Below are 26,762 nucleotides of genomic sequence, written 5' to 3'. Positions count from 1 at the left end.
CTGAATGTTCCTCATCCCCCGGGCTTGCAATTTATGGGAATTAATGCCGCTGCTTCACCATCCCACTCAGTATTTACAGCAATGCAGAACGTGGGAGGTAATTTGGCAGCAAAACGGCATCGCGGTTACCAGCAGAAACCTCTCAGTCTCTCCCTACGAGAGGGATGATGTCACAACATACGTCACACTCTGAGATGGCAGGCGTGATGACATCACAGACCGATTCTCGGCCTTTTCGCTGCACCCAGACGCTAATACGCCTTCTGATCCGTCAATGCAAACTGTAATGCAGAAGTTACAGGATATAGAGGAGAGAATGAATAAGAGAGACAAAAAGAAAAAGTGTGATTCGCCTTCTTCGTCTTCTTCCTCTAGTTCGGCGTCATCGCTAAGTCGATAACGTCACGGCGAGCGCCAGTCAAGCGTTGGAGGAGGATTCGGGAGTTCCTAGCGGATCCTCGGGCCAAGAGGAGAAGAATCAATTCTTCCTCTTCTTCGGACGAAGACTGTCATTTCCAAGTCAGCAAGAAGGTCGGAAAATCAGTGGCTATTAAGCACAAGGTTGCCAGACGAAGCCGTTCGCAAGAGACCGAACAAGCGAGAGAGGTGACGGCCGGCGAGCTAGCGGCCGAGGCGGAGTTGCCAGTTCGGATCGCAAAAACTGCGATACCTCTGGTAAAATCGACGTTGGCGGCGAAAGGTGCAGCAGAGGATGGGAATGCAGGTCCAGTTTCGCCCGTAAGGCCGTTCAAAATACGTACGAAGGACGATAAGGCTCCTATTAAAAGTACGAAAAATAGAGAGTTGGCAACCTCGGCGGATACGTTCGTGGAAGGCAGTGTCCGCCTGGATAGAAGGCCGAGGCCGGGCTCGCCGACGCTCGAAAACGATGCCAATGCTAATAAAGACGAACTTACCTCTGTCTTAAGGGAGCCTTCATCTTGGAGATCTAGACGAGATTCTCGCTCTAGATCCGTGAGCAGAGAAAGAGTGAGACGTTCTCGTTCCCCTGCTGACTATCTGGGATCGAGCCAACAGCGGCCAGCAAAGATCAAAGAGGCCGCGGCCGTAGGGGCAGGCGGCCGTGGAATTCCGGGCCTTCTGTCAGAAGATAGAGGCGAGACAACATCTCTCGTGACGGAGAGTGGTACACTAGAGCCGGAGGAAGGAGAAAACCAAGAGTTTCTGGCCTCGTATGCAGAGGTTATTGATTTGATTCGTCAATTCAATAGCCTTTCGGAGAAGACAGAAACACCGGCCAGTATGCTTCCTCCTGGAATTGACTATGGCGTTTGGACTAAGAGGGATACCAAGGTGTCGTATGAATTGCCTTGTTGAGTCATGCGGAATCGGTCTTGCAAAACACGTAAAAACGCAAAGATTGGCAGGAGGATATTCATTAAGATTAATAGATCATTTCAATTTATTCCCCCTCCAATGATAAAGCAAAGGAAATATTATACGACACGAAGTCCCTTTGCTGTCTAGACAAATGAACCTAAGTTGTAAGTCAAGGCTGATTAACCTTGGATCAGTTAAAATGGAGTCCCTGCGATGACTACCAGAGGCTGCCACGTTAGAAGCAAAAGCTCTTTGTCTTCAGCTGCGTCCTGTTAGACCTTTGGTCAACCAGGGGCGAAAATTGCATCATAGGAAGCACAAGGAAAGTAGTGGAGAACCATGGTTCATTAGATTATACAGTCAGGGTCCAGGGCGATTGCGTACCTGACCAAACGTAAGTGCAATGTTTGGGCAATATCCTGCTAATGAGGAGAGACGCAGCATTGGCCTAGGACTAAGCCGCAATGTGGATTGGATTCCATGTTAGCAATGAGGAAGGGGATATCTTGATCGCAACTACTGTTGCCAGAGGTCATACTGGAAGAAGCGATAGATAGAGAAGGATGGACACAACGATCGGTTGTTGCAAAAGCAGTAGGAAAACCTCTAAACAGTCAAACTATCCTTTGGATGGGAAGGACAACAGCAGATGTCTCGAAAGAACAGTGAGACATAGCATCCCTAATCAGAGTCACAAGACCCTCTTCCACAAAGAGGATAACTAATCGGCCCTTTCCATAGAAACCACAGAGGAAGGGGCAATCGGGGGAAGGGGGAGGGCTCAAGAAGATAGGATGGGCGTCCTCCCTCACTCGCCACACCAGTGGGGGGTTGCCTGGCAAATCACTGGAAGGTGTGGCAGGAACTAGGGGCAGGGCAGTGGGTGGTGGATGTTCATCAGGATCGCGTATTTGATCGTTCGAGGCAACCCCGCCCCTGACAGATCAACCATTACCCCACGGTACGATGCCCACAAATCTCAGAGGCCACGATTCTGCAGGACGAACGGAAGAAGATGATGGAAAAAGGAGCTGTGCAACAAGTATGCAGTCGCAAAAGGCTTCTACAGCAGGATTTTCCTGCGTACCCAAAGCCAACGGGAGTGGAGGACAGTAATAGACCTGTCAACGCGATCTGTTATAAGGAAAACAGTTCAAGATGGAAACTCCGAAAACGGTCTACAAGCAGTCAGAATAGGAGACTTTAGCGGGACAGTCGATTCTAAAGGACGCATACTTCAGATACCAGTCCATTACCCCCCCCCCAGGGGTTTCTTTTCAAGGAAACTTCTCCGCTTCAGTTGCAGGGAAAAGCTTTCGAGTTCAAGGTCCTGTGCTTCGGATTGACAACGTCTCCTCAAGTTTTTACAAGAGGTTCACCCTCGTGTCGGCGTGGGCGCCATGCTCAGGGGATCAGGCTGATAGATACCTGGGACGATTGGTGGTGATAGCAAAGTCCAGGGAGAATTACTCAGGACAGGGCGGTCCCTCCGCAGCTGTCACAGCCTAGGATGGTGGAATCAGCAGAAGTCGCAGCTGGATCCAAGTCAACGTGGAAATATCGGGAATGGTGATAGACACAACACCAGCCAAAGTATTCCCGAAGACCAAAGAGTACGAAATGCAAACAGGGTTAATGCCTTCCGGGAAAGCAGGACACAGCCAGCAAGACAGTGGCAGGGGTGCGGTTGGGGGTTGGGGTGGGGGGGGGGTTGGGTCTTTTTGTGGGGGGGGGGGGTTGGCTGGGGAAATCCTAACCTCCATGGAGAAGCTAGTACCACAAGGAAGCTACACTTCGTCCCACAAGGAGGATGAAGAGTTTTGGTCACCAACAGTAGATCCCGTACGAGCAAATTCCATTGTCGGCAGAAGTGAGGAAAGACTTGCTGTGGGGTGGACGTACGACAATCTGACAGGGGTGTTCCCCTTCAACAATCCTCCCCAGACCTCTTAGCTGTTCTCGGATTATGCGTCACTAGAAGGCTGGGGAGCCATATGGAGAGTTGATGGGTGTCAGCAAAATGGAGTTGCAAGGAACAGAGAACTCCATATAAACGTGCTGGAGTGAAAGCGCTTTCTGGCTCTACAAGAATTCAGGGAGAGAGTAAAGGGACCACTCAGTGGTATTGATTCAGACAACACCCACAGAGTAGCTTAAATAAACAAGCAAGGAGGCCTAGTTTCTCGGCAGTTACATGTGATGACAGTTCAACTCACCAGTGGGGGCGATAGAGAACCTGGTAGACATCAAGGCCAGGTATATCCCGGGAAAAAGAAAAATAGGGCGACAAGTTGAGCCGCAGGGATCAGATTCTGGAACGGAGTGGTCCCTACACCAACAGGTAGTGGACATGGAGGCTCATGTTGTGGGAAGACGATCATAGACCTATTTCGCAACCAGTACAACAAAAGTTGAAGTGTATTGTTCCGTAGTCCGGACGCAGAGCAGTAGCAGAAGATGCGCTACAAACACCTGGGACAATCTGGACGTGTAAGCCATTTCTCCATTTTGTCTAACCGTCAGGTCTGAACAGGGTAATGCGTCTCAGAACTCAAGATGACCCTGGTAGCCCCGGTATGGCCGAAAGCAGCGTGGTTTACAGACCTATGGAAATCTAGTAGATGTGCCAGAGAGTTACTCCATGGAGCAACCTCTGTGTTCAGCCTCACGTGGAGAGTACCACCATCGGTGAAGTCCCTATCGCTTTCACGGTGGAGACTGGTCAAGTATTCTCCTCCTAGAGCGAGGGTTTTCGCAGAAAGCAGCAACTCAGAGGCAGGTAATATCAGAAAATCATCTGCGACAGTATACCAAGGGAGTGGCTCAGCATACGTGATTGGTGTCGTAGGGGAAACGTGTTCCATCGGTACCAACTATTCAGCAGTTAGCAGACTTTCTGATATCTCAGAACAGAAAAATATGTCTGTATCTGCAGTGAAGGGGTACAGGGCGGCCTCTGGCCTCCAGTCTTCGAATGAAAGGAGGGACATATCGTCTTCATGGGAGTTGGCCATGCTGATGAGGAGCTTGAAACAGTCATGCCCACCAACGGAGCTAAAAGCCACAGATTGGGATTCTGCCAAGGTACTGAGGTTAGTCTGACAAAACCCCCGTACGAACCACTAAAGGCAGTCCACGGATAGGAGCCTGACCTGAAGACAGTCTTCTTATTGGCCCTGGCTTCAACCAAAAGGGTGGGGGAGCTACCGGCCTCTCATATCTCCATAAAGGCACCGAGAGGTTGGAGATCATATGGTGTGTGAGTGTCCCAGAAATTCGTGGCAACGACCAAAATCCAACAATAGTAGACGGCAGATTCGACTCCTTACCAGACCTTTCCTTGGGCAGACTTGTAGACAACGACAAAGCTGAAATGCTCCTGTGCCCCATCAGGGCACTAAAGGAGTTACTTAAAGAGAAACAAGCACCTCAGGGCCGGGGTGCCAGAGTGTTCGTAAGTACAGGACGGAAAAAGAGGGAAGTGTCCAAGAATACAATATCATTTGGCTAAGGGAGACAATCAGAAAGATTAACTGCAGAAGACAGAGGGTCAGATAGCCATGTGGGAGCTAGAGCTCATGACATCAGGGGTGTGAGTGATTCCCTGGCATTAAGAATAACATGTCTGTGGATAAAATTCTGAAAGCGGTGGTCGGAGAAGCGCCAAACAAACTGTCACCTCATTTATTTGAAAGATGTTGCCATAGATCCTGGACACCTTTTCCTGGGTACAGTGGTGGCGGCCCAAACAAGTGATATAGTTCATCCAGTTGCCCCTGGCGGGTCAGTTGGCGTCTAGTCTAAGAAAAAATGAAGGATGAAAGTAGAATGGAATGGGATGACTGGTCTTTTTTCTTTACTACTTCTTCCTACTTCCTTTAACTACGGGCAATATGAAGGAGAGTACGTCATGTGCTGGAACGGACTAGATGCAGGTGAGATGGTCAGCCATACTGTGAAGCTATCCTTAGCTGATGAATACTTCAGTAGCAAACACACCCCTCTGGATAAAAGGAAAGAGGGGTTGAAGGTGCGATCCAGTCGCAAGGGACAAAGAGTAAACAGTAGAATGGTATCTACACCCAGTGGAGGAAAACATAGATCGCTTATATCTTTGGTCTAGGTTCATTGTCCATCTCTAGAATTCCCCTATATATTCGGAAATGGATAAGGTGCAAATTCCAGTCAGTTGTAGTACTTACCTCCCTCGACTAGTAAGTCTATCCTAATGGTTAAGACCGAAGGTTGGTTAGTGTATGAACAAAATACCAAATTTGTAATTAATTTGTATTTTCATAACTACAAACCTGAGGTCTTAACAGTAAAGGCCCACCTCGAACCACCCCTCTAGCAGCTAAACTGGGTTAGAAATATAACTGAGGGTCACAGGTAGCCGTGGGCATTGCTGGGTATTAAGCCCCGTGACTGGTATAGATCCATTAGTCCCTGGATCTCACCAAGTGTAATTTTAATCTACGGTTTCAGCTTGGCGCTAGTAAATCCTAAGTAAGACTCAGGTTTGTTAGTTATGAAAAAATACAAATTAGTTACAAATTTGGTATATTTGACTAATTTTAACTTGGAGAAATACTTCACCTTCGAAAGGAGAGTAGAGGTCTTTAGCTCCGTTTTCACAAACAAGACGTCGCGACTGATGCCCATCTCCCCCCGGTGTCAGGACCGCGTTATAGTGTACTTTTTCGGAGGGGTGGCTAGCGTTGAGTGTAGGTGGCCTGCTTGCCTGCGTGATATTTTACCCCTAGTAGCTAACCAGCTAAACGTAAACAATTGTTGCAATGTTTTGAACTAGCCACTTGGAATGGAGTGTACAAATATTGGATTATTCAAATGGAGCGCTACAGTTGAGTTGACACGGTTTGTCTGCTATGGAATCGGCGGAGAATACAAACAAGATGGCGGACGCTGTGTTTGGCGCCCGTTTAAAAACCCCGAAACCTATAAAACAACGATAATGGACCCTTTTGGGACCGGGGTTGTTGGGGTGGGGGAGTACATGCGAGTAAATGAAAAACGGTAAGGGGTAGCATGGGAAAACGGGGTTTTTGGGTGGGGGGAACCAGAGAGAAAATGAAACTCTTAAAAACAACAAAACCCTAGCAAACGAACACCCGTTGCCAAGTAACGGTAGGAGTCACGTACCAACAAAAATGTAGGAGGTCCCGTCCCCCGTTGGTTAGGCTAACCAACGACGCCAAATGAACACTAAAAACCACGAAACCTAGCAAAAAACCAGTTGCCAACTAAAACTGTATGAGCTCCCGTTCAACTAAAACTTTAGGAGCTCCTGTCCAACTAACTGTAGAGCTCCTGTTCCAACTAAACTGTAGGAGCTCCTGTTCAACTAACTGTAGAGCTCTGTTCCAACTAAAGTAGGAGTCCGGTGATGTAACAAACGAACCAACCTAACCAAACTTAGGTCCGCGTGCCCTTACCGGGCCGGGGGGCGACCCCAGTATTAGTATATTAAGTGATTGCTACCGAACCAAGGAAACAACCTAACCATAGTTAGTCTCCACGGCTTACTGGCTGCGGACCCCCAGTAAGTATATTAAAACAGTGATTGCTACCTAACCAAAGGAACCTACCTAAACCATACTAAGTCTGCATGTCTTTACCTGGCGGGGGCGAACCCCTGTGTAGTAAGTCTACAATTATAAATTATCTAACCAAATAACTTGTCCATACATATGGCTGGCACCCGTATATCATACTGTAACTTAAACAAAATGAAGATTTCCGAGAATACCATTTGGTTAAGTCAAGGCATGTTCGTTTGTCGAAACACATGGGGACGGTCGAACACGTGGCTTCTAGCGAACGTGAATGTTCGGATGTGTTGAGCATTGCTGACTCAGCATAGCGGAAATAACAATGGCGGCTTAATTTTGGCAAAATAAGTAAAATAACGTGCATTTAACATTGATAACTTACCTGGAATGTTGCTAGTCGTCCAAGATTGCGGGTCCCCCCCCCCCGAAATATAGAACTAGAATAAGGAGAAAATCCGAAGTTCATTCAAATCTTCTGGGTAGAGATTTTTTTTCCTTCTGGCGGGACGGTGTTCGAGATGATGCACAAGGGGAATTTGTTGAAGAGGCACGGGTGGAGGTGACGGAATCGTTATGTACAGCGGATAAGAAGACAGGTAGTTAGGACGAAAGCACTGACTGGCCTGAGAAGCAGGAACAGACTGAGGGTCGGGCAGGTCCGTTCCAGGTAATAGCTTATCCTAGAGGATCAACTAGTACTGGAAAAATATGTATCTGAAGAATGTAAAAAATGTAGGTCATACAGATGAGTTGGGCAAGGAAGAAAGATCGAATAATGGGGACATAAAATGTATCTCCTACAGATTATGTGGCACGGGTAAAACTATCGGGGGCAAGAGTCAAAATATCGAACTAATGAAAAAAAATGGAACTCTGCACAATTAGTTGGGCAAGCATGGGAAAAAAAATAGAAATAATAATAAAAAAATGGAGCTCTTACAGTTCATGTTGGGCAAGGTAAAAATATAGAATACTGTAAATAAAATTGGAGGTACTAAAGATTAGTGGGCAAGATTAAAAATATCGAAGAGAATGGCGGAATAATACAAACAGGATGGCTGACGTTTGTTGTGGCCTTTATGTTGAGCATGTTCGGGTTCGGGCGGGGCGGTCCCGTGGTTGGGGTCGGGTTTGGTCGGATGGGTTCGGGTTTGGTCGGCTGCGGGTCATCTGCGAGAACTACTTACTTGGCGAGGGATTACGGACCGGGCAAAATGGGTACACGCCCGGGCAACTGAACTGTAATCTACCCCTTAAAATATCATATAAACTTAACAAAAACAAGAGCAAAAGAGTTGTGAATATTGTGAATATTAGGGTAAACACACAGACAATCCATCGTCATCGCGTGGCCGGCCTTATTCACTCTATATTTAATGGTGAAACAAGAATACAATTAAGGACTTTAAAGAATACCATCCAAAAAATTCTTGAGGCTCAGAATGAGGAGAGAGAGAGAGAGAGAGGAGAGAGAGAGAGAGAGAGAGAGAGAGAGAGAGAGAGAGAAGAGAGAGAGAGAGAGAGAGAGAGAAATTGCATGATACACTTGGTGATAAACCACAACAGCTCCTCCCCCTCCAGTCCCATTACTTGAAAATAGACAGCTTAGTAACTGGAGTTAGATGAGAAGAAGACTGGGATTTCCTCATTTTAAATAATTTTTCAAATTATAAACAAACCTACTTCTTCATATTAGTATTTTCTTTAATGAAGTATATTTTAAAATTAATATTTGAAAATAGTAAATCATTTATTTATCATAAAAAAACATACATCTCTGTGGGAGAGAGAGAGAGGAATTACTATTTTTATTATTATGTGATATCATTAATCTATTGAACTTACTAATACAGTATTAATCAATATTATGTATCTTGAAATTAGTAAATCATTTTTGTACCATAAAAAATGTAGTTAGTCATGAAAAGAACATCAAATAAACTAATTAGTGATTATTTTTGCCGGAAAAATCCTGCGAATAGGCGAAACCCCCACAAATAATGGACAGACATGGCCCAGAGAGAAATCCGCGAATCTGGAGAACGCGAATAGGGGGGGTCCACTGTACTAGAAATAGATACGCTAATTTCACTTATTTCCCTGGTTTTGTGTAAGTCTTATTATACCCAGTTTGGAGGGTAAGCACATACCAATTGACAACACTGATAAACAATTGAAGAGCGGGAAATGCCGCAAAGAAATGCCGTAGTTCCCGTGGATAAGTTCTAGTTAGAGGTCGGTTTACGATTGTTGTGATGAAAGTGCCCCAGTGTCTATGGACAAGTGGTTGTGCGGATTAGCACGAAATGGGAATTTGTTGACAAAGCAATCGCAAAATACGAGATGGCATCAATCTTCTAAACTTTTTTAATTGTAAGTTAAAATTTCGAAAGCATCATGGGAGGTAGTGTGCACTGTGTTGGCCACACTTTTCATTACCATCTTAAGATATGTCCTTAATTTCTAACTTTGGAGAAAATACTTACTTCGAAAGGAAAGTAGAGGTCTTAGAGTTCTTGCTATCAACACCAACAACTCATGGACTGATGACATCTCGGTGTCAGAAGTGTTAAAGTACTTTGGCGGGTGGAAAAATACGCGGTAGTCAGTGGAGTTTACCAGTCCAGTCAGTTGTGGTCCTCATGTTTTGCCAACTTGCGGGAGCTAGGTTAGGACCGCGGTAGCAGTCTTCAGTTTTACTGTCTCTTGTGACGAGTTAGTTGTAATCTCATTGGTAATAGGATAAGAACACTGCGCGCAAATGTATGTGCGCATTCACGCACACTCAGGCTAGGCTCTATTTTTACTTAGCAGTTTGGCCAAATTCCTATCAGAGCTTTAGATTCATATCAAAATTTAATATTACCTAATTATCCCCCCAAACCATAATGGTTATAAGCATATATTAGTACGTATAGGCTCTCAGTATTCTACATATACCAACATGTCCTCAACTGGAAGAATGGCATTGCCCTTCTGGATGGAAGAGTATGTAAATTTTTACTTTAAAACCATAATCGTAGTCTAAATTTGAAAATATTTTCCTGTGGTTTAATTAATATATGTATTGTATATTTTTACATTATAACTAGTACTTGATACCTATTTATTAGTTTTTTTTATTGGTTCTTGAGTCTTTAATGTACTTATTGTAAATATCTTTAAAATCTATTACAGATTCATGTTACTGGGATATTTAGCCACTGTCTTTTTTTTTTTTTTAAGTTATTTATGCCTCCGTGTTATTTGTCCAGTACATTATGGGTAAGGATGACTAGCATATTTGGAACATATTTTATTATTTTTATGTGGAAGTGTGGATAAGTAGTCAATACTAAAACCCGATTGGTGAACTGTTTCAGTTGATTAGACTTTTTTTTGTTAATGAAACTACCTGACAGATACTATATATAGCTTATTCTGACGTCCGACAGAATTCAAAATTCGCGGCACACGTAGTGGGGCGGTCAGGTGGTAGTACCCATTCCCGCCGCTGGGCGGCGGATCATCAGGAACCATCCCATTTCTATTCATATTTGTCTGCGCCGGTGCTGCAAAACATCTGTTTACAGTACCTCCGTCTAGGATTTTTCATTACGCGCTTAAAATTATGGATTGACTTTGGTATCGACTTCTGGATTGTGGATTGCGCACGCGGAATAGTGATCGGATTTTTGATTTGGATTGGCTTTTCTAGATTCAGTTATGTTGGAATTTCAAGTGCCGGGAAGTTACAGAGTGTGTGTGAGAGTGAAATGTAGGTGAGGCTTCTTAAACCTCAGTTGATCCTCCACACAGTTTGTGTTTTCCCTTTTTTTTTTTTTTTTTTTTTCTTTTTTTTTTTTCTATGGATTGCAGGGGGCATGGTTTGCTGGCTGCCTGATCGGTGCAATGAATGTAAGGATGGGGATGATGTTAAAGGGAGGAGGTATGAGAACTATCGCGTAAAATTAGAGCGCGCTAGAGTCAGGAGCGTCTTATCCTCTAAGGGAGCTCTACTAAAGGTAAGGTAGTAACATTCTCCTCCTCTAACCACAGTGTAGATTTTGCCCAACCTAATCCTGTTTGTTGCTTCGGGCCCCAGTGCTGTGTCTGGGAGGTAACACCTTCTCGATTCTGAGTCTATTCGCGCTCTCGAACTAAAGTTTTGGCCCTAGAAACCGGCCCAGTTTGAAAGTTGTGTCAGTGCCCATTAGTGTTGTGGAGGGGCTGTCAGATCGGCCCCATAAGCTCTTAGGCCTAGACCTCTATCGGACTCACAGGGACTCAGGAGGACGTATGCGAAAGCCGCAAGAGGGTTACGGGGGCCTCCCACCGATCTGGCGGTCACTTCGGCAGGCCTGTTGCTAAACACCCATGGATGCCAAGGAGGCGCACGAGCGGTATCCGAAAGATTGCTTTTCGTCCTCCGAAGCGTCCCCCCCGCGCAAGGGGTGGAGCGCTCGGAGAGACTCGCGTCGTTGAAAAGGACTTTAGCTTTGAGGACGCTTAAGTCCATGTCTCCTCTTTCGTCAGAGGGACGCTTATGACGCCTTACTCCTCAGAAGAGAGAAGCGTTCTTACGATGAGGACGGTTAGTTTCCACGCACAGGCGTGTCACCTGAGAGGCAGATAGCTCGTACCTGCAGAAGGAAGGAGGCGTCCCTCGGCTCCCTCGCCTTCTCGCAGCTCAGTCCTGCCCTTCTTTTGCTCTTAGTTCACCTACGAAGGCTATCCACACTTGTGTCCTTCAGGACAAGCTTACGTCGTGATGGCTCAGAGGACTGCCCAGCAGCAGTTCGAGGTCTAGGCGTAGAAGGACGTTCGGCTGCCCGTCAAGAGGCGAAGCGCCTCATTCTCTATTCAGCTCGCTCGGTCCTCTCTCCGCTTCCGGATCGTTCAAACCTTTCTCGCTCTCCTGCAAGATCTTTTTACTCTCTTCAGGAGAGGACGCTCGTCAAGACGCTCGGCGTTCGAAGCAGGACGCTTTTGCGCTCTCGGCACGAGCGGTTGAGGACGCTCGGCAGGACGCTCGGCGTTCTAGAAGGACGCTTTGAGTCTTCTTCAAGGACTTTTTAAGGACGCTCGGCAGGACGCTCGGCGGGCGAAGCAGGACGCTTCTGGTCATAGACAGGCGCTTTTGAGGACGATCCGCAGACGCTGCGTGTAAAGCAGGACGCTTTCGAGCGAAAGCAGGCCGCTTTGGAGCCTGCAAAGCAGGACGCTCGCTCTTCTAAGCAGGACGCTTTGGCGCTGCTCTTCAGGAAGCTCGCTCTTCCTTTCGAAGGGAGCTCGTTTAAGACAGTCTAACTTGGCTTATCAGGATGCTTCTCTTCGGCAAGATCGTCCGCTGGAGCTTAAAGAGCAACGTACGGCTGCTTCCGTACCTGTAGAGGGATAATTCCAACCCAACGAAGTCTTTATTCAGGATCGAGCCTAAGGGAAACCCCCATACTCCCTCCATGATAGGCGTTCTCCAGTTCCTCTTAGGGAGGAACGGGGAGCATAGTTAGTCCAGGGGTTCGTGAGGAAGAACAGCGGTAGCGTAGCTGTCTCGGACTACAAGGTTCTTGTTAGGCTGTTACGTCCGCATTCGGAGACAAGTTCCAGCCTACAGCCCCTAGGTCTCCTCCCTCACAACTTTCGTCGGTCAATGACCGTAAAGACCATGAATCGTCGAAATGAAAACGTCTCTGCGACCAAGAGGCCGTTTAGAAACTCCAAGACTTTATGTCAGAAGGAAAGGATCAGGGCAAGACACTCTTCGCCCATCCACCCTCTAGACCTCGCAGGAAAGGAGGGTTTGTATGAGCCAAGGAGGATGTCGGATAAAGGTCCCTTCGTCCGCGTGGTGACTTCCCAGTTTAGTGGACGCCCAGAGGAGGTCTCTCTTGCGTCGGCTAAGGTGACCTGGACTCCAGTTGAGACTGACCACCACCTTGAAGGGTTTCTTCGTACCCTTAATGTTTTTAATTTCTAGATGGTGTATGGGAGTTTTGGACCGTCAGTCTAGAAGTCCTGATTCTCTCAGTTGGGGAGTGTCAGCGTGTCTGTCATGTATGGACAAGGCCGTCCCCCCCGTTCGGGGATGGTTCGGAGGAGCTAGTTTCGAATTTGGAACTGCTTTCTAAAGAAAAGAGCATTGCTGTGCAATGTTACCCGGATAAGTACCCCGGTTCTCCAGCTCAGAAGCGGATTTTGCTCTTTGCGCCTCTTTCGGACCATCTCTTCCCCCAGGCTATGGTAAAGGATCTGGCACAGAGTTTGCAAGAGAAGGCGACCCAGGACCTCTTGGTTCAATCTTCCAGAAGTCCAAGCGGTTCCTCCACGTCACTTTCAGCAAACCCCCGAAGAAAAGTCAAAACCCTCTTCGCGGGGCACCCCCCTCGAGAAGCAGCTCCCCGAGGGAGAGGTTATTTCAGGAGGAAGAGCTTCATTCACAACCGAAAACAGCAATGAAGACTCGTCCTTCAGGACACCAGTCGGGGCCAGATGGATCTTGGCGGAGTCTTGGAGGCAGAAGAGGAGCGGACCCTTGGACCCGCAAGATAGTAGAACGGGGTACAAGATCCCTTTCTTCATCCTCATCCTGGACTTCGATCCCAGAGACCTCTCCCATACATCAGGAGAGGAAGAAAGGGTTCTTTCGATCTCTTTAGACCAGATGGTCGAAATAAGAAGCGGTGGAACAAGTTCCTGGACTGAGTCACGGGCTTCTACAAACAGGATTTTTCCTGGTGCCAAAGCAGTCATCAGGTGGCGCCCGGTCCTGGATGTGAGCAGGCTAAATCTTTTGTAGAAAAGATAAAGTCAGAATGGAGACGCTCAGTCGGTGCTGGGAGCATTGAGACCTGGCGACTGGATGGTGTCTATAGACCTGCAGGACGCATAGTCCACGTCCCAGTCCACCCTCTGTCAAGGAAGGTACCTGAGATTCTGTCCTGGACAACAGGGTTTGGCAGTTCAGAGCCCTTTTGTTTCGGTTCTCACAAACCGGCCCGATGTTTTCACAAATGATTATGAGAATGTAGCGAAGAGGCTCCATTCTTCAGGAATCAGGGATATCCCTCCTCCCTCGACGATTGGCTGATCCCCTGTGTGTGAGCGTCGTCGAGGAGAAGTGCTGAAGACCTTCAGTTACGCTAGCCCTAGCAAAGTCTCTGGGGTCTGTTGGTCAACATCGAAAAGTCGCATTCTGACCCGACACAGCCATCGTGTATCTGGGGATTCAGATGGATTCAGTGGCTTTTCGGGCGTTTTCCATCCCAGGAACGTCAGCGACTGGGGTTAGAGAAAGTCGCAGCCTTCCTAGAGAGAGAAGCTTGTTACGGTGAGGGAGTGGATGAGTTGTGGCACCATCCCCACTAGGAAAAGTTTGTCCGCTGGGAAGACTGCACTCAGGCCTCTTCAATCTTCCTTTGAGGAGAATGGAAGTCGAAAGGGGACCTGAATGCGATCCTAAGGATCTCCAACGATGTAAGAGTTCACTTAAGATGGTGGCCGACCCTCAGAGTTACGAGAGGGCCTCTCCTTAAAATCTTCTGAGCCCCGACTAGTGTTGTTCTCAGACGCTTCCCACTGCCGGTGGGGAGCAACCACTAGGGGGGGAGAAGGTGGCAGGCTCCTGGAGAGGGGGAACAGTAGCCTGGCACATCAATGTAAAGGAACTGGCAGCGATATTCTGTCGCTGCAGTTCTTCGAAGCGAAACTGTCAGCCAAGGTTGTTCCAAGTCAACTCGCGACAGTACCACAAGCCCTTGCGTATCTAAAGATCAGGGAAGGGACTAGCTCCAGATCCCTTTGTTCTCCTGGCGAAGGAAGTTCTACTAGGGCAGAAGCAGGCACATCAAGATCCTGCAAGATCGTGGCAGGAGGTCAGAATGTCAGGGCGGACCTTCTCAGCCGCCGAAATCAGCTTCTGCCAACAGAATGGACCTTGCTGCACCAGGAAGTCTTTCAAAGTTAGGAAATTGTGGGTTGTTGTTTTTGTTTTTGGGGGGGGGGTTTGGTTTTGGGGGGGGGGGATTGGGGTGGGGGTGGTGGGGGGGGGGAGGGTTGGGGGGCCGGGTCGTTTTGAGGGCGCGGGGAGACGTACTCTAGTAGACTGTTTCGCTACATTCGAGGACGAAAGAGACTTCTTCTGTATTTGCTCCCGGTTATGGACCCGGGGGCAATTGCAGTGGACGCGTTGCTCTGGAACTGGAACAGACCTGGATCTTTAGCCTTTCCCCCATTCAAGATCATGGGGGACGTAATGAGAAAGTCGCAGCGTCAGAAGGGACAAGGTTGGACTATGTTGCTCCAATGTGGCCAGCAAGAGAAGTGGTTCACCAGAGGTCATGACGTTCCTGTGGACTGTCCCAAGAACGTGCCTGGAGGAGAGTCTTACTCAGACAGTCACTTCAAAAGGTTTCACCAAAACCTCTCCGCTCTGGCCCTGACTGCGTTCAGACTATCGAAAAGCTGGACAGAGCGAGAGGCTTTCAAAGGCAGCTGCCGAGAGCAATCGCAATGCTCGAATAGCCTCTTAAGAGCTGTCTAACAGTCTAAGTGGTCTTCCTTCAGGGCATGGTGCAAGAGGAAGGAATTTCCTCTTCCACGACCTCTGTGAAATCAGATAGCAGATTTCCTTCTCCATCAAGAAATGTGCAAAAATTGGCAGTTCCTACAATCAAGGGTTATAGGCGTATGTTGTCTGCCGTTTTTCGCCACAGAGGAATGGACCTTCCGACAATAAGGATCTGCACGATCTCTTAAGGTCGTGTTTGAAAAATACCAAAATTCCAAAAGCAAGACCGCCCTCATGGAATTTAGATGTATGTATGAAACATCTGGATGACCTTAGTCCCTTTGAGCCTCTCCATGAAGCTTCTCTAAGGGACTTAACGAGGAAAACGCTTTTCCAACTTCTCTGGCGACGGCGAAGAGAGTTTTTAGTTGAAATCCAAGCGTTCAGTAGGCATAGTGGGTTTCAAGGGAGACAGCGCTGTCTGCTCGTTGAAACCCGTCTTTCTTGGCTAAGATCGAAAACCCGTCTAATCCTTGCCAAAGAGCTTCGATATCAAAGGAAATATCGAGTCTCGTGGGTCAAGAACCCAGAGAGAAGCCCTGTGCCCGGTCGGCTCCTCAAAGCTCTATGCTGAATAGGACTAGGAGAAAGAGGTCCCTCAGGTAATCTCTGGTGCTCGGGGTGAAGAGACCGATTTACCGTTGTCGAAAGAATGCGGTTGCTTTCTTCTTGAGGGACGTCATTAAAGAGGCTCATTCATCGCCAGAAGACTGAATGAGCCTCTTTAAAGTGAAAGCTCACGAGTCAGAGCCGTAGCTACCTCTCTTGCCTTCCAAAGGAACATGGTCTATCAGGATATTCTTGATCGCACGTTCTGAGGAGCAAATTCGTTTCGCCTCACATTACCTCCGGGATGTGAGGACGATTACGAGAACTGTTAGTTCTTTGGGACATTACATGTCGGCAGACCACAGTTTTGCGGGGCTGAAGGTAGCTACTCTCCCTAGCCCTAGCTTAGTTAGGTAGTTTATTGTGTTTTGTGGTTGATGGTGAGATCTTCTGTGAAATCTCCCAGTCAATAGTGTTAATATCAGGGGTTTTTTGCGTTAGTGGGTCAGGTGGTGGTCGTTGCGTGTGTAAGATCTGTTGGCTAGATGATCTTGCTCACATTTTGTGCACGCCCCCGTGACAGAGCATCCCGAGAGCCAGCACTACAGGTCAACACCTGGCTGGGCAACTTCTGATAAAGCATAAGCGGCTTTGGTGACAGAAATCACATAGTCTACTTTGCTATCAAGGTAAGGAACCATAAGCTAATCTTTATTTTATTTTAAATTTCCTAAAAAAACCTAGTCTGTCTCTACCACCACCATCCGAAGGTGTGATTAGCTATATTATGATATCTGTCAGGTAAGTTTTCATGAACAAAATGTTATTGTTATAATACAATTAAAGTTTGTTCATACTTACCTGCAGATATATATATTAGAGTTGCCCACCCTCCTCCCATCAGGAGACCTCATAGGGCCATGGAATAAAATATGAATAGAAAATGGAATGGTTTCTGATATCACGCAGCCCAGCGGCGGGAATGGGTACTACCACCCTGACCGCACCACTACGTGTGCCGCGAATTTTGAAAGTCTGTCGGGACGTCAGAAAAATACAAGCTATATTATATCTGCCAGGTAAGTATGAAACAAAACTAATTGTATTATAAACAATAACATTTTTTGTTTTTTTTTTTTTTTCAATGTGTCAGAACCATCAGTCCTATAAAAATTAGTGTTGTAAAGATACCAGAACTCATATCTTACAATTATGTGGTACCACTGTGGAACTAAGGTTGTTGAGGTGGAGGAAAATAGAGAGGAGTGAAAGACAGGAGTGTTTTCAAATATAATAGGTAAGAAAGGAAATGATGTAGGTTACGGGGATCCAGTAGGGGCAAAGTACCTCCCTCACTGAAGGCCAGATAAGAATCTTGCATCTCAGGTTATGTTGCAGCTCTTGTCAGTTTGAATTAACATCACCCTAGGTTAGCTTGAGTCAGGTGGAGGGTCCAGGTTAGGACCTGGCATCTAGGTCAGGTTGCAGCTCTATTAGTTGTAATTTACATCACCCCGGGTTAGCTTGAGTTAGGTGGTGGGTCGTGGTAAGGATCCAGGATCTAAGGTAAGGTAAGGTTAGGTTGCAACCCCCATTATTTTAATCTAGGTTAGATCTGGGTAGGTGGGGAGTCGGAAGAACCCACCTCCCCTCCAGCCTAGTAGGGACCTGGCATTCACAGGTTGTAAAGAATTTGCAATACTTTAAAACCAATTGAAAATCATTAGATCCTTATGTTTCTCCATTTGGTCATTAACTTTTAACCTTTACAAAGTCGTCAGTTTCATGTATGACACTTACCTGGCAGGTATAATATAGCTTATACTCTGTTCGAACTGGCAGAATTTCAAAACTCGCGCAACCGACTAGATCACTGGTAGTTCAGGTGATCGCAACCCCGCTCCGTGGCGCTGGTTGCTCGGGAATCATTCCTTTTTTTGTCAGATTTTTTTCTGCCACTGAACGGCAACATCGTTGTGGTTTCCCTGCTAGAATTCGAACTGTTAGCTGACTTCGCTGTATGGATAGCTTTATTGGGTATTGTATTGGAATTTGGATTGGCAATCCCTCCCCCCCCCCCCCCCAATTGGAAGTTATTATAAATGTCTGATTCTGGTATAGGTATTTCGGAGTGTGGATGAAGAAGGGTGTAAGGTGAGATGCCGAAAGCTTCAGGTAGACCCTCACACAAGTATGTAAGAAGGTAGAGAGGTTTGTGTACTTGGGATAATAGATGTAATGAGTGTGAAAGTTAAATGAGAAAGAAGGGAAGACTTTCAGAAAATATCTGAGAGACTGAAAGGATAGAGTAAGAAGATCGGTGTCTCGAGTGAGAGGTCAGGTTATTATAGTAAGGCTTGAAAAAAAATACTTCTGTTATGTTCCCCTTCTTCCCAAGTAGAAGTTGTTAATCCTTCTCCTCATCGTATCTCCTGCGCCCGCTGCTGTCTGAGGCTACTAATATTGTGAAAGTGTTGCCGCCCTTGCGTCCATGGGAGCGATCAGATTCAGCGTCTTACAGACAAAGTGGGTACGTTTGAAAGTGTCAGTAGTAGGTGGAGGGGGGGGCGGGCTGATCGTCTCACTCGTGCTCCTAGACCTAGGCCTCTGCCAAGCTCCCAGACCCAAGGAGAAGGCATGTCGACAGTCGAAGGGAGGCGAGAGGGGTTCCCTTACGATCAGTCGTCCCTTCAGGCAGTCCTGTTGCGTCCAGGCTGCAGCAGTGCGCCATATAAAAGAAAAGGCGACACTGGGAAGTGTTTTTCCTCGACAGATAGTGCTGCGTCAGGCAGGTATAGACGTTATGCGGAAGCTTCGCGTCCTCTGAAGAGGACGCATAGACCTACGTCTTCTCAAGATGAACGTTACCCGCAAGAACGGTGGAGTAGTCCCGAGATTTTCTCTTCCAGTGATGAGGAAGAGGTGGTTCCAATTAAAAGGAGGAGAGCCGTTAAGTCAAGACAAGACGCCAAGACCTCATGAGTACGACGGTTCTAGGGATAGGAGCTCTCCGTCTGAATACGGAGCAGTCTCTCCGATATCTTCTCCTTATCGTAGGACTCAAGATCGAGGTCTGTGTTGATGATACGTCTCGTCGTCGTTCTTCCGCTTGCTCAGACTTCCCGCCAGGAAGCAGAGACTAGGAACTTCCTTGAAGAGATGCAAGGAAGGTTAGCTGATTTGGTTAAATCATGGGGAACATCGGAACTTCCTCCTACGAGGCGTAAGGACGCATCTCTCCCAGTCAAGTCGTCTAAGAGGACGCATGATGGTTGGCCTACTTCTCGACAGACTTCGGAGTCTCGGCAGGACGCAAGTTACGGGAGCAGGACGCAGGACGCAAGTTACGAGAACAGGAAGCAGGACGCAAGTTTCCGGAGCAGGACGCAGGACGCAAGCTTCCGGAACAGGACGCAGGACGCAACCTCGGAGTTCAGAAGGACGCAGGACGCAGGCGGCAGGAGCCGTTTCTTCCGCGAGGTTGGAGAAGATTTTCTGCAGCAAGACCTGGGTTTACAGGATGTGTCTTCGGCAGAAGAGGAAATAGATGACTTAGAATCTGAGGAGGAAAAGAAGGTGAAGCACCTTCTTCGATTATAAGAATTAAATTGACGAATTGCTTCTTTCACTTTTGGAGGGGATTTCAGCTGCAGCTCCAACATCTCCCCTTTGTCAATTCTCCAAGAACAAAACTCCGAAGAAGTCATCGTTGAAGATGAAATTTTCGATTACGGCTAAGAAGGCGCTTCAAAGAATTGATACGTGGTTGAAGGAAAAGAGGGAAGCGGGCAAGACTGTGTTCTCTTTCCCTCCTGCCAAATTGGCATCGAAGTCCGGAATTTGGTATGCGACAGGGGAAAATCTCGGCCTGGGAGTGCCTGCCTCCTCCCAGGGGGATTTTCCAACATTGTTGACAGTTCCCAGCAGACATGCCTTGAATTCGGCCAAAGTGTGGTGGTCTCCATCAGAATTAGATCATCTCTTGAAAGGGATTTTCCGGACCTTCGAGGTTTTTAATTTTTGGATTGGTCCTTGGGAGCTCTGGGACGAACAGTGGAAGATAATGAAGCAACGGATTCTCAACTCCCAAGCAGTTTTATGTCCTGCATGGACAAAGCCTTAAGGGATGGAGCGAATGAATTAGCATCTCTTTCACCGCAGGAGTGTTAAAGAAAAGGTCACTCCTATGCTCTTTTGCTGACTAAGGGCGTTTCTAACGCCCAGAAATCCGAATTGCTTTTTTTCCCCAATTCTTGAGCAACTTGTTTCCTGCGGATATTATCAAAGGGATATTTGTCGCTTTCCCTAACTCACGAAGGCGAACGCAGGATCTGTTAACTTCCTCGGTAAGGAATTTTTACCCAGCAAGGTAGTTAAGAAGACCCCTAAGGAATCAAAGGCAAGTAGTCAGCCCTTTCGGGGGGGCAAGTCCTTTTCTCGTCCGGCTTCAGAGCAAGAAGAGCTCCGTCCAAGAGGGGTTCGAAACCCAGTACTAACAACAATGAACAGCAAGTCCTTCAGACATCAGTAGGGGCCAGACTCCAGAAGTTTTGGGAGATTTGGCAAGAAAAGGGAGCAGATCCTTGGGTAGTCAAGGTGGCAAAAGAAGGTTACAAGATCCCTTTTCTAAAGAGACCACCTCTTACGACATCGCCAAGAGAGCTGGGAGCTCACTACAGCGATCCAGTGAAACAAGAAGCACTACAAGAACAAGTTCTTTCTATGCTCAAGAAAGGAGCAATAGAACCTGTTCGGATCACTTATCTCCGGGATTTTACAACCGGCTGTTTTAGTATCAAAATCCTCGGGGGATGGAGACCAGTACTGGCGTAAGTCAACTCAATTTATTTGTGGAGAAACAAAATTTAACGATGGGGAGACACCGATTCAGTACTGGCAGCGGTACGTCCAGGGGACTGGATGGTCACCCTGGACTTCAAGACGCATATTTTCATATCCCAATTCATGCAAGATCCAGGAAGTACCTGAGATTTGTGATCCAGAACAGGGTTTTTCAGTTCAAAGCCCTCTGTGTGGACTGTGCACAGCCCCACAAATTTTTACAAGAGTGATGGCGAGCGTGGCCAAGTGGCTACACATTCTAGGAATAGAGTGTCTCTATACCTGGACGATTGGCTCATAAGAGCCCAATCAAGAAAGCAATGTCTGGAGGACTTAGATATGACGTTAACATTAACGAAAGATTAGGGTTGATGGTGAACTTAGAAAAGTCGAATATGAACCCCAGTCAGGAGCTAGTTTATTTGGGGATTCTGATCTCCTCAGTGACTTTTCGGGCGGGCTTTTCCGTCTCCCAACAGACAAGATCTGTGCATCGGAAAGTGCAAGCCTTTCTAGAGAAAGAACAATGTTCAGCACGAGAGTGGATGAGCTTACTGTTGGGGGACACTCTCGTCCCTGGAACGGTTCGTTTTCTCTAGGAAGACTTCACATGAGACCCCTACAAATATTTTTTGAACCAAGTCTGGCCAAGAAAATCGCAAACCAGATTCCTTCCTGTTTCGAATTCCTCGCAAGATCAAAGAGGAGTTAAAGTGGTGGCTAACTCCGGGGAAGTTAGCAAAGGGAGCGTCTCTCCAGCAAAAGAACCCAGAACCATGTATTGTTCTCAAGACGCATCGGACGCAGGCTGGGGAGCGACTCTCGGACTTCAAGAAGTTTCAGGTCGTTGGAGCAAGGAGGAAACGGCTTGGCATATAAACAGGAAGGAACTGATGGCGATTTTCTTGGCCTTGAAGGAGTTCAACGCGGTGATTCGCAACAAGGTGGTACAAGTCAACGCGGACAATACCACAGCTCTGGCGTACATCCGCAAACAAGGAGGGACACATTCAATCTCTCTTTGCAAGTTGGCGGAGGAGATCCTTCTTTGGGCAGAGAAGGAAAACGTAACCCTTCTCACCAGATTCATTCAAGGGGAGAAGAATGTGAAGAGCGGACCTGTTGAGCAGGGAAGGTCAACTTCTATCAACAGAATGGACGCTTCATTTAGAAGTATGCCAGAGTCTGTGGAAATTATGGGGTCGCCCAGTGGCTAGACTTGTTTGCGACAGCAATGACGAAGAGATTGACGACGTATTGCTCTCCAGTCCCAGACCGTCAAGCAGTCGCAGTAGACGCCTTTCTTCTAGATTGGACGGGGCTAGACGTCTACGCCTTTCCCCGTTCAAGATACTAGGGAAGGTTTTGAAGAAGTTCAGGGAGAGTCAAGGGACAAGAATGATCTCATAGCTCCATACTGGCCGGCCGAGATTGGTTCACAGAGGTACTGGAATGGACAATAGATGTACCAAGGACACTTCCAGCAAGAGTAGATCTACTCAAACAGCCTCACTTAACAGGTACCACAAGAACACCCTCGCTCTGGGTCTGACTGCGTTCAGACTATCGAAAGACTTGTCAGAGCGAGGGGGTCTAGAGAGGCGGCCAGAGCGGTGGCCGGAGTAGAAGAGCCTCACTATTAAGTTGTACCAGGCGAAGTGGGGAATCTTTCGCAAGTGGTGCAAGAGCGGAAGATTTCTCATCCAGTACCTCTGTGACCCAAATTGCCGACTCCTTTATACTTAAAGAAGGAAATAAAATTGTCAACTCAGACGATTAAAGGGTATCGGAGTATGTTGGCTTCTGTATTTAGAATAGAGGTCTAGATATTACAAATAATCTAGATCTGAGAGACCTCATAAGGTCCTTTGCAACAAGGAAGGAGCCCCAATACAGAGCTCCGTCCTGGAATCTCGATGTGGTCCTGAAATTTTTAGGAACTAGTAAGTTTGAAACGATGGATCAAGCTTCGTTGAGAGATATCACAAAAAAGACCATCTTTTTGGTGGCATTGCCACAGCTAAAAGGGTGAGTGAGCTACAAGCAATTAGCAAACATATGGTTGGAAACATGACAAAGCGGTTGCTCTTTTCAGGAGGGGTTCTTGGCCAAGAACGAGAATCCAGCTCATCCATGGCCAAGGTCATTTGAAATTATGGTCTTTCAGATCTAGTAGACAGGAAACAAGAGATAGTTCTTTGTCCAGTAAGGGCATTGCGCTATTATTTGGATAAAACCAGTAAGATTAGAGGAACTTCAGAATCACTGTGGTGCTCTGTGAAGGAACCCTAGCAAGAGCAATGACCAAAAATGCTATTGCCTTTTTCCTTAGGGAATTAATTAAAGAGTCTCATATGTTATGCCAAGAAGAAAATTTCGGCATCCTTAAGGTTAATTTCCTCTTCAGTCTGTCGAAGTGTAGTGTGTTAGGTTAGTGTTTGTGTGTGGTTCAGGTGGTCTAACTTATCCTAGCAGAATGCCCGTGGTAAGAGAGGGCTAGGGTTTTTCTTGTCAACAAATTGGTCCGTCCAGTGTTCAGACCCTGTATTCAGCTTCATCAACTAATAGGTCACGTCCTAGTTGGAAGCTACTAAGGATTAGCAGGCTAAGAGGCAGGAATGCTGAAGTCCAGCTACCTTAGCAGGTAAGGAATCTAAGAGTATTTAAATTTTAAATTTTTAAAACTCTTACAATGTTGCTGTCTTTGACCCACCTCCAAATGTGTCAATCAGCTATATATTATACCTGCCAGGTAAGTGTCATACATGAAAAGATGTTATTATGATATAACAAAGTTTCATGTATACTTACCTGGCAGGTATATATAATTAAAATTCCCACCACCTCCCCTCAGGAGAGACAGGGTTCAGAGAGAAAAATCTGACGAAAATGGGAATGATTCCGAGCACCAGCGCCACTGGGAGCGGTCCGGTGGCGATCACCTGAACTACCAGTGATCTAGCGGTTGCGCGAGTTTTGAAAATTCTGCCAGTGCGAACAGAGAATATAGCTATAATATACTGCCAGGTAAGTATACATGAAACTTTGTTATATCATAATAACATCATTTTTACGTAGTCCTCCTTTACGATTAACAAATGCTGTTCATGGCCTATTGAATTTGGTAAGGTTGACCAAGTAATATAATTTTGATTATTACTGTAATATTGCTTTTTGTGTGGTCATTAATATGAGATTTTAATATTTGTCTTGGTATATCGCTTATGGTTAGAGTTGCTTTTATTCTTTATTGTCTTCGTTTCACCCATGATTTTCTGAAGCTTTTTAGCTAAAGATAAGTGTTTTCTTTTTTCCAGATGGAAGTGGATAGCAAGAAAGGAGAAGGCTACAAGCCTTATTATACACACAAGACAGAAAATTTACAGGTTATTATTTCAGAGAAAATGCAGGATCTTAGAAGACTGCAGGCACAGCGAAATGAACTCAATGCTAAAGGTGAAGTGTTTTCTAAAGTTATGTGAGCAAAGAGGAGAATACTGGACTATATTTTACCTCTGCATTCGTTGAAATATATAGTTTAGAATTTTCAATAAAGAACTTGTATTTTAAATATTTGTCTTAAAGTATGATGATTTTTCTTGCAGTTTGTATTCAGTTATTTGTATCTAGTGTTTGTTTCGGTTCTGATATCTTTTCTGGAAACAAACCACTCATACTTTAGATATGTCTGGTAAATTTATTTTGCAGTCTTTTAATAATTATGCATACTTTTGTCCCTGACAAGATTCATATTTTGAAGATGTAGTTTACATATAAGATACTGAAGTAGCAGTGTTCTTGCTGTATTGCTGATTTATCTCCCTCTCTCATAGTGAGGTTACTTCGTGAAGAGCTCCAGTTATTGCAAGAACAGGGATCATATGTTGGGGAAGTTGTCAAGCCCATGGACAAGAAGAAGGTCTTAGTCAAAGTACACCCAGAAGGCAAATTTGTTGTTGATTTAGATAAGAACATTGACATCAACCAGGTGACTGCTAATGCAAGAGTAGCACTTCGAAATGATTCCTATACTCTTCACAAAATTCTGCCCAACAAGGTTTGTCTGTTTATCTTTTTCCCAGCTTTTTTCATTTTTTTTAATTTGAATTTAAATTTTGTTTCTTGTGTTGGAAAGGTCTCATTTAGTTTGGTTCTTATTCAAGACCTTGCATATAAGAATAGACCACATTTCATTTACTTAATTATACTGCATACTGATTTGTGATATTTTTATGCCTTAGGACACTGGGTTTGGTGAAAGCATAAAACTGAAGAGAAAATAGTACAGTATTGTACTGTTGGCCCATGAAGAGTCAGCGTACTTTTTGTAAATACTTGAACATAATAAAAAAAACTAGAACTGATATTACAGGAATTTCAAGGCCAATAATGCAAGTTTGCAATGTGTATACGTATAATGCTTTCGGTAGTCTAGGCCTAGCACTAAGATTATTGTTTTCTTTTCTAGTTTTACTATTATTTTTATTATTATTATTAATTTGTATTCAAATACTGGCAGCTTTAGTAACTGGTTGCTGATTTTATTTTATATAAAAATCTAAAAGAAATGCAAAATATTTCTGCCCTTATTATAAACTTTAAAAGACCAAGTAGATTATTAAATAAGTCATTCAGTGAAGACCAAGTAGATTATTAAATAAGTCATTCAGTGTAGCCCACTACTAACTAAAGAGGTATTCATGAAAGTTTTTCAAAATTTCTCTTCAAATATTTTTTTCCATGATGTGGAGAAAGAAAAAAATATTCACACGCTCAACTTGGATTCAAGTATTTTTTATTCAGGAAATACTTGTGGTTAATCATATGGGTCTAGACTTGGATTATCCCACCAAGACCTGTATTCACTTGGAACTTATGCAAATGGTTTACCTCGGCTGGATACATTTTGAAATTATTCTTTTAGACCTTTTCCTTTTATTTTCACTATTGTTACCAGTCACATTAATGTTCTAATGTTTTACTTGTAAGACATATACGTATCTGTAAGATATATATCTGTGCATTTCTATAGAGTACATGTCAATTCATTATTACCAATTAGTATTTTTTAATTTTAAATAATTAATTGAATACTGGACTACTTCTACTGTTAAATAATTTTGAATGTACTATTCTTAATATTAACCTTTTCCTCTAATTCAGTTCTCAACTGATTATTTAGATGTTAATCATTATCTTGACTACCATGTCACATCAGGTTTTCCTCAGTATAAAATGCTCTGTGGTCTTCTTTTGTGGCTCACTGGTATTTGGATGTTATTCCTAGCTAGTCTGAGACAAAAGTTTTCAGTACATAGTATTAACATCCAATGTTTCCCTTTAGTATTTACTTCGTAATTTGCTTTGGAGGTTTCCTAAAAATTATTTTCTCCCCAAGGTGGATCCTCTTGTAAGTTTAATGATGGTAGAAAAGGTCCCCGACTCTACGTATGAGATGGTTGGTGGCCTGGACAAGCAAATCAAAGAAATCAAGGAAGTCATTGAGTTGCCCGTTAAACATCCTGAATTGTTTGATGCCCTTGGCATTGCTCAACCTAAAGGTGTTTTGCTGTACGGTCCACCTGGAACAGGTAATTTCAGATTTTTACCTTCATTATTTTTCAGTTTCATAACTGCCCCTATTTAAACAGTTGGAAAATGAAAAGCTAAATATTGTAATGCCTTACAATTTACAGATAAATATTGAGTTTGATAATGTACTAAGACTTCCATTTTTTGCATTTTAGTAAGTGTTCCCTTATCTGCAGTGGTTCACCTGTTGAAATAAGAGTGAAATTCGTCTTTTACAGGGAAAACATTGCTAGCCCGAGCTGTGGCCCATCACACTGACTGCACTTTCATTCGTGTCTCAGGTTCTGAACTTGTCCAGAAGTTTATTGGTAAGCTTTAAT

The 26,762-nt window shown here is 45.3% G+C and overlaps 1 protein-coding gene across 1 annotated transcript in view; it reads left to right on the top strand.

The window, feature by feature from the left end:
* The window catches only part of LOC135213057 (26S proteasome regulatory subunit 8), a 102,283-nt gene that overhangs the window by 9,701 nt on the left and 65,820 nt on the right, over positions 1-26,762 (top strand). The window contains exons 2-5 of the mRNA XM_064246892.1: positions 24,168-24,306; positions 24,684-24,907; positions 26,249-26,441; positions 26,661-26,750. Of these exons, the coding sequence (XP_064102962.1) occupies positions 24,168-24,306; positions 24,684-24,907; positions 26,249-26,441; positions 26,661-26,750 (646 nt within the window). The remainder of the gene's footprint in view (positions 1-24,167; positions 24,307-24,683; positions 24,908-26,248; positions 26,442-26,660; positions 26,751-26,762) is intronic.

This window comes from Macrobrachium nipponense, chromosome 42, assembly GCF_015104395.2.
Source record: "Macrobrachium nipponense isolate FS-2020 chromosome 42, ASM1510439v2, whole genome shotgun sequence".
In the NCBI taxonomy this organism is placed as follows: domain Eukaryota; kingdom Metazoa; phylum Arthropoda; class Malacostraca; order Decapoda; family Palaemonidae; genus Macrobrachium; species Macrobrachium nipponense.
The sequence above is the reverse complement of the archived record's forward strand: the minus strand, read 5'-3'. Positions and strand labels throughout refer to the sequence as shown.